The 13163-nt window shown below is 33.5% G+C and overlaps 1 protein-coding gene and 1 long non-coding RNA gene across 2 annotated transcripts; one reads left to right on the top strand and one right to left on the bottom strand.

The window, feature by feature from the left end:
• Positions 1-5896: 5896 nt before the first annotated feature.
• LOC111021667 (beta-xylosidase/alpha-L-arabinofuranosidase 2) lies at positions 5897-10635 on the bottom strand. Its single transcript, XM_022298694.2, has 7 exons — positions 10156-10635; positions 8781-9068; positions 8502-8671; positions 7924-8021; positions 7410-7760; positions 6918-7328; positions 5897-6776 (listed from the first exon to the last, which is right to left on the bottom strand). The coding sequence occupies exons 1-7, from the start codon at positions 10606-10608 to the stop codon at positions 6205-6207; spliced, it is 2343 nt and encodes a 780-aa protein (XP_022154386.2). The 5' UTR covers positions 10609-10635; the 3' UTR covers positions 5897-6204.
• On the top strand, positions 7656-9125 carry LOC148211723 (uncharacterized). The gene is made up of 4 exons (XR_015790332.1): positions 7656-7794; positions 7936-8049; positions 8468-8717; positions 8818-9125. It is a non-coding gene; the product is annotated as an uncharacterized LOC148211723 (long non-coding RNA).
• Positions 10636-13163: the final 2528 nt, after the last annotated feature.

The following is a 13163-nucleotide window of genomic DNA, read 5'->3' as shown; positions in this document are numbered from 1 at the left end:
GCATGTGAGAAGAGAAGGCAATAGGGTTGCCCACAAGCTCGCGTCGAATGTGGTTGCCTCCGTGGGTTTTTGTGTCTGTTCTTCTAATTTCCCAATTTAGACTATTAATAACTCTATAAGGGACTGTAATAGCCTTTTAGGCTTTGCGTTAGTTTTCTAATAAAAGATATAAATATTGTGCGGACTGCATTAATGCCGTCTACACACCATGCTGCAGTTTATATGCAAGATATGACCACGGGTCCTACAATCCTCCTTCCTTTCTTCCACTTTCTTCTTCCTTTCGTTTTCTACTTCCTCCGGCTCTTCTTCTCTCGATCTCATTTTTGTTATTCTATTTTTCTCTTAGATTTCTCGATTTCTTCCGTCGCTCACTAACGTTAGATACCACAGTAAGACTTTTTTTTTCATTCTTGGAATCTTTTCTGGTTCTTTCATTTCTTAATGTGTTTTAGCCTCTTTTTTATGTGTTTTTAAACATGGTTCTTCCTATATTTTTACTTCAACGTTCCACTTTTTGATTAAAAAAAACTTTAAACCAAAAAATCAACCGATCCGTTGGTCGGTGCAAAAAAAAAAAAAAACTAGTCGGTTTTCATTTTTTTAAAAACCATGTGGTTGGTTCGATGTTGATTCAGGTCAAAAACCGACCCCAATTGATGATCACCCCTAATTGGGATGGTGTCCTTATTTATAATATTTTGTTGGTTCATTTTTTTCCTTTTTTACCATTAAATGTCCAATCCCTCCTAAATTCATGCAAAAAAATTAATTGGTGATTGCAAAAATACTAACCTTTGAATTTTGCAAAAATAGCAAAATTTAAAAGCTTCCATCCATGCACAATTAATAAAAGAGATAATGTCTTCGATGAGCTATTTTGGAAATTTATTGTCACACATGTTCGATATTTACAAATTCTACTGTCTTAGATTTATGGATTTAAAATTTTTTTCAAATGTCAACTTTGTCCTTTTTATGGCATTTATATTTATTATAATTAGTCTTTTATTTAAATGTAAAATATTATATTTCAAATTTGATTTTGTAAACATTATTGTGGGATCTAAATCAATCATTCTCACAGGTCCCTAATTTACTCCATAATATATTTTCTTAAAGAATGAAATGTATTACAAAATATTCAATTATTCTCATAATTCCAAAATTTACTCCTTAATATATTCTACTAAATAATGAAATTTATTATAAAATATTTTATCATTTCATTCTAATTTTTGGTCCAATTTCAATACTATAACCATTATAGCATACTTTTATATATATATATATATATATGTAGATACATACATATATGGAGATATAAACTATATCCGACTACCTTTTCATTTATATGGAAATATAAACTATATCTGGTTATAAACTTAAGCAACATACACTTAATAATGGTGATATAAACTATAGTCATTATAACATACACTTATATGGAGATATAACCTATATTTGGCTATAAAGTATATACGATGTCCCTCTACAATTAACAAACAAAGCAAATAACCTACAAACCTTCCAGTCGGTGATTAGACAATGGTTGGGATAAATGAATAGCTCGAATGGTCGACGGGCGACTAGCGACGAAAAAGAAATCTCGGGATAAACGGACAGAAACAATGGACGGGCGACTGTAGACGAAGGAGAAGCTAGACGGACTATTCCGGTGACAAAGAAGAATGGAGACAGCGGTCGGAGACGAAGGAATGGACGGAAACATAACGATGGAGGAAGAAGAAAAATTGGAGGACTGAGGTTTTCGAATTTTTTCAATAATGGAGAATTTTTGGGATTTGGTTAGTTTTGAGATTCGGTATTTTTTTACTCTTGGAAAAGTCTAATTAAGCAAAATTTTAGGGATTTAAAATGTAACCAAGTAACCAATTTTGGATTTTAAAAAATAATTAATATTGAGGTGTATATACAAAAGGAAATACTAGTAAATTGGATGATGGGTACCATATTAAATGAGGTTGTTTCATGAAAAAAAGTGTAAATTTTATACATCAATCCTGATGTAATCATACTTCCTAAATAGCCTATCAATGTATTAATCCCTTAATAAAATGTCTAATTTACCGTTAAACGATTAAGCGCCTAACCCAAATAGTTTAGACCAGTTTCCTTTGGATTTACCTCTTTCTGTTTTCTTCTTCTCCCTAGATCCTATGAATTTTTTATGGGGCAACTTGAAATATGGCAAAAAAAAATTAGGGAAATAAGCAAAATTGCAACAAAGTTTGGGTTTTTCAAATATAGCATTTTTTTTGCAAAAAAACGGAGGCTCATGTTCTAAATTACAAATATATCCTACAGGCCCAAACCAACAATAAATTACTTCTGATTGACTTCTGATATACTAATGATTGACAGATATACTCCTGATATATATGTAATAATATATGTTTGATATACATATGGTATGAAATTGATTTACTTCTGATATAACTATGATATCTACTACTATAGGTGACATATAATTGATTGACTTCTGATATACTATTGATATACTCCTGATATAACTATGATTGACATATATACTCCTGATATAACTATGATTGACATATATACTCCTGATATATATGTGATATGTGTTTCATATATATTTGATATGAAATTGATTTACTTCTGATATAACTATGATATATACTACTATAGGTGATATAGAATTGATTGACTTTTGATATACTATTGATTTACTTGTGATATAACTATGATTGACAGATATACTCCTCATATATATGTGATATATGTTTGATATACATATGATGTGAAATTGATTTACTTCTTATATAACTATGATATCTACCAATTATTTCGAACATATTACCTCTAATATATGTTTTATGATATACTACTAATATATGAAATAATTTTTTTTTCCAGATAAAAGCAATGGTACAAATACGAAAAATGAAATAAAAAAACATCGTCGAAAATGTTGATGTCGTTCGTCCCAAAAGACAACAGAAACAACGCCAAAAGTGTTGTCTATGGAAAAACAGAAATCTTCAAAGATAGTATCTCCGAAAACACGACAATCACTAAGAACGAAGATTGATATCTCAAGCTTTTACCTAAAGATTATACAAGAATGCAACTTACGCTTTTCTAGACTATTGGAACTTATGCTTCTGGAACTTATGCTTCTACTTTTATAGAATTTTAAGAATGACATTGTTAGTCTACTTTTGGTTTATGCTACTGGTTCGTTTTGATGTTTAAATCTTTAAGTTTTTGGTTGAAGGACTTTGCTGCTGATTTGATGTTGATGTTGATACCCAAAAATGATATTTAAACCTTTTAAGAATGACATTGTTGCTGCTTTCATTTTGATCTTTAAAACTTTAAATAAAACTTAATTGTACTATTGATATATGTACAGTGTATACTTGATATATGACTGAAAAACCCTAAGTTTCTATTTACCTCTAATTTCTAATTGATTTCTCATTCATAGTTATTTCGAAAATCACCATTGATGTTCACATTGACGTTCCTTTCAAGTTTTATTTCTCATTTTCAATAAGTATCAAAAAATTTTCTCATTTTCCATGCACGCCAATACCTACTAATTTCTAATTGATCAAAAAAAATACAAGACAAAAGGTTAAAGCAGGTAAAATAATAATTTACTATTATACAACTGATATAGAACTGATTGAATTTTGATATACTATTGATTTACTTCTGATATACTAATGTTGTCAGATATACTCCTGATATATATGTGATATATGTTTGATATATAATAACGAAGCGATAACTGAAAAGGGTAATTTGGGAATACTGAAAATTTTAAAATCAGGATTTTCAAAAAAAATGTTATATCTGAAAATATCAAAAAGACATGCTATTTTGTTAAATATAGAAAACTTATATGCTATCCATTACAAATCCTCATTTTTTATTTACCTCGGTTCTTGATCATGTTAATAGTATATCTTGATCTATTTCATATTAAGTATATCAAATTCGAAATATATCACTTGTCTTTATATCCTTCGTTGTATTCTTTTTTTTTTTAATGGAACTTCATTGCATTAATAAGTAAACGTCACCGGGCTACATTTGACAACAATGAATTGTTAAAAATATTAAGAAGTCATTGAGAAAAAACAAGAATTTCATAAAATAGAGGAGTGAGAAGCAATAACATACTTAGCCAAACGATGAGTTGGTCTGTTGAAACACAAATTTGATCTCCTAAAACATCTCCTTCATCTCCAAAATTTATTGCACCCAAACATACGGTTCACTCAACGTCTTCTTCTCCCTAAAAAAAGGTTGGATCACTTTGAGGTAGTTCGATTTCGAAACCTAACGAGGCAAAGTACTAATTATATTAGGCATATTAGATTTTGTTTTAATTATATTACAATGTCTTTTTAGTCTTTTAATGTATATCACTGATTCATAACTTATTTATACACAAATATTCTAGGTCTCCCTCTTTCACCACAATATGCAATTTTTTACGGCCGCCAATCTATTGTCCATAAAATAAAACATTGGTTTCTAATAGAATGCCCAACAAAAATTATGTAAGACTTGAATGTTAGCGCCCATTTACCTAGTACCAAGATATCACCGAGTTATTAGACCTTTATCTACTCCATACAAGATAAATTAGTTAAAACTTATGTATACTTTGATGTATTCCATATTATATATTTCAGTTATATACAATTGATATATCTTGATGTATTGCAACTAAAGTAAATCAATTAACTAATTTACCTTGATGTACTCTATAGTATATAATTGACATACCACGTATAAACTATATCAAACTATATTAGTTATAGCTGATATACCAGTCCAGGGCACAACAAGATGTATCAGTATATTTAATATACCTAGTAGTCGATAAATCTCAAGGTAAATTTTGAATAATAAAATATGGAAAAAAAAATTCTAGCTACCCATTACAAATATTCATTCCATTATATCAGGCTCAGAAAAGGCCCAAACATTTGTAGTTTAGTTCAAATTTAATCTTATGTTTAAAACAATTTCATTTCATACTCCTAATTTTTGGTTTGTTTCAAAACAACCACCGTTAGCAATTTCTACTAAAATTCTTTGTAACATTTTGAAAAGGTTTCAAATGTTGAGTAAAATTCAAACCAACTACATTTGCCGTATTTTGCCAAAAGATTAATGCATTTATACTTTATATTAAATTTTCACATGTAAAAGCTAGAATCAAGAGTCTTAAAAAATGGCGAAATCTTGCCAAGCTCTAGAGATGGCAAAAAAAATTTGCGAGACCCGATCTCCGTGGGTAATGCGACTCAGCCGGGTCGTGGGAGCTTGGCAAAAAAATCCACGATACCTGATCTCCATGTGTAATGTGACTCAGTCAGGTCGTGTAATCCCTGATTTGACTGGAAACGGGGTCAAATCGAAGATCCTAAATGGGGTCTTCGAAAGGGATGGGGTGGGGATGAGGGAGGTCTCCCCCACCCTGTGCAAGATTGTAGGTGAGCAATTTCTGTTGGGCCTTTATCATTTTTAGGTCTATTTGAGTTTTTATTGGTTGGAACTCCCCCCTTCACGACTTTCATCCCCAAGACTTGCTTGCTTCGTATGGAGTATGCCCCACTGGTTATTATATTTTTTATATAATCATATTAATATATTAATTTTAATAAATACTTTTAATTGTATTTAGTTGAATTTTAAAATATTTCCTAAAAGAAAAAAGATTATATTTTTTAAATAATTAAAATATTAATAAATATTTCTTTAAAAAAATTAAAAAATCTATAGATATGTAGGGGAATTCCCGCTGCATCCTTACCCCAAAATTTTGGAGACAAGGGCAAACATGGGGAAGAGCGATGCTAGCCTTAAATTTGAATCTAAAAAAAAAATAAGATAAAAGTAAATGGTGAAATCTTGAATATACCTTCGTTTCCTTTAAATACTTTATTTTTTTAAAATTGAAAAAAAGAATGCAAGAGTTTTGCAGTCATTTCCGTCCCTTTTCCCCGAAGTTTCCATCAGTTCTTTGTGTATCTTAAATAAGAATCGAGAAAATTGTTACAATTCTCTCAATTTATTTTTTACAACTTGATTTTCCCTCCCACCAAAACGCATAAGAAAAACAAATCAGATTCATCCACCGCGCGTGGCTGCAGCGGCAGCGGCGGCGGCGGCGGCGGAACTGGACGGCCCTCTTCCCGCTCAAATCCTAACGTTCAACGAGTGTTTCAACGTTCCTACATGGAGAACATGAAGGCCCAACGCAATTTTCCGGCTTCCGATCTCGTCGGTGACACTCAAATCCTTGCATACATCCACCTTGAATCGAACCACCGATTCTCCGCCGGCTCCGAGAGAGACCTTTTCGAAACCCAGAAGGTGTTTCTGAGGCGAATTGTGGACTGATGGCGGTGATGAGTACAGAAAAACGGTGTGGCTTCCGCTTCTCTGTCCGACGTTCGTTACTCTCAGATGAACATCGAATCCCAAGTTTTGGCAACTCTGTTCCACGAGGTTGAGCGAGTGGCATTTTGATGAGCGGCAACTGTGGCCTTCCTCCAACGGGATCGATACGAGCTTTGGGGCTCGAACGAGGTGATGATTGTAATCGGAATAACTCAATCCGTCCCCAAATGAATAAACTGTTTCGCCTGCGTAGAATCTGTAAGTTCTTCCTGGGTAGCCATTGGATGAATCTGGTCTCATTTTCATGTTCGTCATTGGGACCTTCTCTACGTATGATTGTGGGTACCAAGTCATGGGTAGTCTACCACCTGTTTGATAAAATGTCTAAGTGAGTTTCGAAATTCTGCTTCTTCATATTCACTGGAGTTAATTGTTCCTTCAGGTTTGTTAGTTAAATAAACTGAATTCTGTGGTTGGAGGATGTTTTACGTGTCGAGAGGTAGACTTACTTGGATTAAAGGACCCAAAAATTACATCGGCTATGGCAGCACCCCCAGCTTCGCCAGGGAAACCAACCCATAGGATGCTAGTGATTTTGTCATCATTTTTGGCAAATGTTACATCCATGCCTCCACCAGTCATTATGACTAGAATTACAGGTCCTTTTGCGGCTCTAGCCACTTCAGAGATTAGAAGTGGCTGCTGCCCTGGAAGATTCAGGTCAACTCTGTCACGACTCTCGGCTTCGATCGATTGATCTGATCCTACTACGAGAACTGTCGCATCTGCAGATGCTGCTATTTTCTTTGCTTCATCTAGCTGGGCGGAGGTGCAAGCCACATTGGCGCAGCCGGGCTGATACGAGGTGGAAACTACGGCTGATAGGCCTTGTAAAGGAGTTGTATATTTGCACGGCGTGCCTGCAAAGTGATAAAGAAGTCAAATTATGGCTCCAAAGTTAGCAAATAGATTGGAAGATGAAGCCTGAGAAAAAGGAGTACCTTCATAGTTTCCAATCATGGTTTTTGTGACATTTGCATTTGGGCCAATGACTGCCAAAGACTTGATTGCAGAGGAAGACAAGGGCAGACATCCTGGGCTGTTTTTAAGCAAAACTATGCCTTGCCTTGCAGCCTCCCGGGCCAACTCCTGATGCTCTGCTGTGCAAACATCTTTTGGACCAAGCTTTCCATAAAGCTGCTTGCTGGGATTGCCATCAAAGAAGCCTAGCCGCATCAGAGTTAGAAAATTGTTCGTAACCGCCTTATCAATGGCCGTCTCGTTCACCAGGCCTGCCTTCACTGCTGCTTCGGTATGTTTCCCGAGAAAATCGCCACAGTCAAGATCTAACCCTGTTAAAATTGGCACATTTAAACCATTATTTGGGTAAATATTCGATTTCATTTGACAAAGTTCTTGCTGAAACTAATTGAGAACACTGGAATTCCTACAAAAACTTTAGTTATTCAAATTTTGACAGAGTTATTTCTGAAACTAATTGAGTGTATGATTTACCTGCCAATATAGTTTTAGCTGCAGCTTCCTCCGGCGACTTGGTGTAGTGTTGTGAATTGTAAAGCACATCTACTGAATCACAGTCCGAAACTATGTACCTGCAATTATCCAATGCGAGTGGAAAATGTGAGTCGAAACTTCAAATTTGTTACATCAACTACTTAGTTGTTGAGCTCTTTGTGCCCTTAAATTTTGAATTATGATTCTATCTAGTCTTTGATGACGTGACATTTAGACAAATTTTGGATAATTTGACCAATACAAATAGACAAAACAAAGTAACATATACAACCTAACTTTTAGAACAACTTATCAAATTCTTTTTGTAACATCATATCAAGTCAATTAATGTTCATCAAACACACGTACGTTGTCAGTTAACAGGATTAACAACCATTACTAGATAGAATCACAATTTAAAATTCAAAAACGTAATCTAAACTTTTCAAACCTTAGGACTAAGTAGCCACCACCATCAAGATTATAGGTTGATTATTTGTAAGTTCACCAAAATGTAACGACTTCATTTCATTCTCTTTTTCAGGGAAAAGACCAGACAGGAGAAGAAACAAACATACCCATTCAATTTCCACTCGCCTCGAATAACCCCAGCAAGAAGGTCTGGATCAGCACAGGTTGGTTTGCCATTAACTTGATTATAAGAACACATGACGCTAGCCACATTGCCATCAATCACACAGCTCTTGAATGGCGGCTGGAACGTATCCTCCAAATCCTGGGCATTCACCTTCACTCAAAAAGAACAAACCCACCTTTAGAAACAGAACCCAGAAGTAAAAACACAACTCAGAGCATTCACAGTGAAAAATGAATGAATTATTATTAGTATTATTTACCACAGCATTGAAGTGATAACGATCTGTGCCTTTCCAGTTATCCAAATCGTAGGCAGTGTAGTGTTTGCAGCAGGCGGCAACTTTAAGGCGGTCAGGGTCACCGTCATCTCGCTGCTGCAGGCCCCGGACGTAGCCAGCCGCGTACTTGCTGGAGAGCAGAGGGTCCTCGCCGGGAGTCTCTTGGCCTCTGCCCCATCTGGGGTCTCTGAATATGTTCACATTCGGCGACCAATAGGTCAGTCCTGCTAATCCCACATTGTACATGGCTCTTGCCTCTGTTGAAACTACCTGTAGAATCCATAAGTAAAATTTCCTAAATTTCAAATCTAATCAAATCTAATCTAATCTCACTCCTTCAAGTAAATTTCTTTCTTTTTCTTTTTCTTCTTTTCCATTTGGATTATCCAGAAAAAAGAATGTGAGCTAGCTGTCGGCAGTGGTTTGTAATGTCTGAATCAAAATCTTCCTTTTGAGCTGGAACCAATCAAAAAGTCTCGAGAAACTCTTGAATTTTTTGTGTATGTTCATGTCTGTATTCCAGTAGGTCAACAACTACCATTTTTTTTGCCTAGCAATTATTGGATAATTTGGCTTTTTGATCAACCATTTCAAGTTTCTCTCTCTCTCTTCTTTAAGGCAATAGATTCCTGAAAAATCTTTCACCCACCTCCACATAACGTGCCTAGTAGCAGCTATTCAAGGTAATCTAATATCTGCTTCTCTGACAGAAAATGAGATGGAAATAATCAAAAGAAAAAAAAAAGATTTTTTTTTTCCTGAAAATATAGCTGAAGGACTTCAGTTTTGCCTTAATTGATTGATCCCACTTCAGCATCCACCTTCCGAGAGATAATTTATAAAAATTCTCTCTCAGGCAAATGAGGTTTTTTTTTTTTTTTTTTTTTTCATTTTTCAAGTGGAAGAAAATAAAAATCATCATACATTCCACCAAACAAGGACTCATCATTTTCTTCCTATGAAAATGCGATCTGCATTACCAAACAGAAAGAAAACTCAAATCTTTGATCTTAATGGCTATACTCATATTAGCTCCGAGTTGTGCACTCAACTCAATGAGTCACAGTTCCGAGTCCTATGTGCCATATGGAAAAAGGAAAAAACATCTTTTTGATCAAAAGCATTGTTGAAAAAGCATTTTCCTATCCCACATTGTCCAATAGAGAGAGAGAGGCATTGTTTTAGAGAGAGAACAATTATTTCATAGCTCCCCTCTAATAACTTTTTCTCTATAGTTTGATACAGATCCAAATAACTGCTCGGAATATAGAATCGTCAATCACATTGTTCCAGTTCCAGTTCGAGGAGGGGCATTGTATTAGAGAGAGAGAAAGAGAGGGAGCATTGTTTGTGATACCTTTCCAATGGCTTCAAACAGAGAAGCATTGAAGGAAGCCGCCGTCAAGATGACCTGAGGGAAGCTGGTGGCGCCGGGAACCACATTCGAAAACTTAGTCCCGGGACCGACATAGGACACGCCGTGCAAGGCCTCCGACCACCACTCATACTTGGGAATCCCCAGCCGACTCACACTTCCGGCGTTGTTAATCAGAAACCCGATCTTCTCCTGCAGTGTCAGCCGCTTCACCAAATCCTCAACTCTTGATTTGAAATCGAGCGACGAGTCGCAGAAGCCGAACCCCACCACGGCCGGATTGGTCCCGACATCGCAGGCGAAGGCCGGCGCCGACTGGCCGGAGCTCCGGCGAGGAGACAGAGAAATAATGAGAAAGAAGAAGGATAGTGCCAAAACAGAGAGCTTGGGTGCTCTGTTTTGAAGGGCCATGGCGAGCTGGATTTTGGCTGCCATGGAAGTGAGTGAGCTGAAATGGAAAAGAGGAGAAACAAAAGGGGTATCTTCTATGGACATGCAATGAACAATATTTTATAGGGAAAGAGATGGGGAAATTATGGATGCGCCAAAATGAAAACACGTTTTCCCTTAGCAACCCGTGATGGATAATTGGAAAGATGAAAAAAAAAGAAATAGAGAGAAAAGACTTTTTTTAGTGAGTTTTTTAATCGTGAATATATATGCAAACCAGTTGAGCTAAGGAAGAAAATTGTTAAATTCTGGTTTTGGACCAATTTAACACTCAGGTCTTTATAGTTTTAAAATTTTTATTATTGACCATACCAAAACATTATTGTCAATTGTCATTCAAGGTTAACCATTTTCTTATAAGAAAACATTGACTTACATATGTATTATTTATTTAAAAGATAAGTAGATCCTACTAATATTTTTCAGTCAAGAAAAATAATTCATATCAAAAAGGATGACAGAAATATGTGTAGATAAATATTGTTCGTTCAATGTACTAATTTTCTCTAAAGAAAATAATTTACCTAAGAAAGTTATGATTATTCGTTACAGAACTCAAAATTTTAAGTTGATGGATTAGGACGAATTTAATCACCAAATTAAACTATAAGAACTAAATCAAATTAAAGTAGAACAACTCCAAAGGACTAGAATGTAATTTAACCAAAGAAGAAAAGGAAAAGGTAAAAGTTTTAGGTTTTGGATTGGTTGTTTGGGGAAAAGGGATTCAAGTGGGAATCTAATTTAATGGAACAAAATTGAAAAAAAAAATACTTTCTTTTTTCTTTTCTTCTTATTCACATTTTCTTTCTACTTTTTATTTGGCAGCTCTGTTTTTGTAGGCCATTTAATACTTCAATTGCAGGTTTCATTTGTATTTAGAGAACTGCTTCCAAACATGTCAAAAGCGGTAAGCACTTTTTTCTGTTTATCAAAAAATAAAAGAAAAAAAAAATGGAGCACCTTTTTTTTAAGTAAATCTTCCTTTTAAAAATTGGGTATTTAATCCAAAAGTCTTCTAAATTGATTTTTCAATATATTTAAAATTAAAAAAAATGTCCTTACACCTTATTGGTAGTGTTTTTGTATAGTTATCAATAATTTTAAGATATTAAAAGATTGTTTCCCAGAGGAACACACTATTTATGTCTTTGCTTGTCGTTTATTTTTCTTTTTAAAATTTTGATTTTAACTGAATTTAAAATTAGAATTTGTTTTTCTTAAAAAGTTTTTTTTAAACAGTTTTTCCAGTAAAAATCATTTTTTTTTTCACATAAAACAATCAATAAATTCTCTTAAAGATACAATAAATAAATCAAACCGGTTTGGTTTGCAAATCATCTTATCCTAATTAATGTTTTTTTAGGAAGTGGTCCTAAAAAATTACCAACCACCTAATTTTCAAGATTTTGTAATTAATTTTAAAAAAATAAAGAATATAAATCAATTATTACTAATCAAATTTATTTAAATAGAATAGAATACCAACCGGCCATACTCTTAGATATTGTGACTTACTAAAACTTTAATATAGAATTTTATTAATATAATTTTAATATAGAAGATGAGTAATAATGATTTAATAAAAGAGAAGTCGTGTTTTATACAATGTAGTACGTACCAAATACCATCAAATATTGAGATTATACCGAAATCTTTTAGTTAGAATTTTATAGTGTAATAATAAGCATATATCTTGAAAAATTTTACTCCCATGGTAAAAAGAGGTATATTTACCAATTTACCGTAGCTAATTGTAAAGTAATGTGTCAAAAAGTCAAAAGACAATTTGTACTATATTAGTGGAAGTACTTTCCTTGCACCCATCCCTATCTTTTGAATGGCAATATGATGGGTTGGTGAGCTACTATTGTTAGAGTATTAAATTTTTGTAACATGTTAATATTTTGATGGATATTTCACATGATAGGTAGGTTTGGAATTTCTTTATTGAAAATGGTTAAATGTTTATTTATTAACTTAAATATATTTTTAATCAATTTCTTGATTTTTCCAGAGATATTTATGGCATTTTCATCCATATTTCTATAAAAAATTGAGACATTAATATTTTTGTAGCTCTCTCTTTTAAAAAAAAAAATTATCAATTTAGAATTAGACATGATCTAAGTATGCCTAGGCACTCATACTAATGCAAATCTCTTAGGTACATGCGTATGATTTAGACTTTTAGCTTTAGTTTATTTTGATCTATATATTTTGATCTACAAAATTTTAACACAAACTTTATACATAATGAAAACCTTTTAATATAAATTTTATTGGTAAATTTTAAGAAATTTAATAAACGAATTATCACGTTAAAATTTTGATCAAAATAAATAAGATAAAAAGGAAAAACAAAAGGACCAAAATGGTCACTTTTTTTAAAGTACAAAGATGATCCAAACAAATGTTTCGAAAAATATAGAGACTAAAATGAGTCAAAGAGATTAGAAGTATAAAACGTAAAACAACCCTGACGAGTCTTCTTGGTGCCAAGTTATTTCTGAAAAAAACAATCAACAATTTAAAGTTTA

The sequence above is a fragment of the Momordica charantia genome (genome assembly GCF_013281855.1).
Source record: "Momordica charantia cultivar OHB3-1 chromosome 4 unlocalized genomic scaffold, Mcharantia_2.0 BLBB01000004.1, whole genome shotgun sequence".
Classification (NCBI taxonomy): Eukaryota; Viridiplantae; Streptophyta; class Magnoliopsida; order Cucurbitales; family Cucurbitaceae; genus Momordica; species Momordica charantia.
This window is presented reverse-complemented; position numbering and strand designations above follow the sequence as displayed.

Bases quoted from the DNA above. Each gene is read 5' to 3' on its own strand.
- LOC111021667 (XM_022298694.2), bottom strand. From the start codon at position 10,608: ATGGCAGCCAAAATCCAGCTCGCCATGGCCCTTCAAAACAGAGCACCC. The intron at 7,761-7,923 runs GTAAATCATACA...CAATTTTAACAG, and splicing joins AGCTAAAACTATATTGGCAG to GGTTAGATCTTGACTGTGGC. The intron at 7,329-7,409 runs GTACTCCTTTTT...ATCACTTTGCAG, and splicing joins CATGATTGGAAACTATGAAG to GCACGCCGTGCAAATATACA.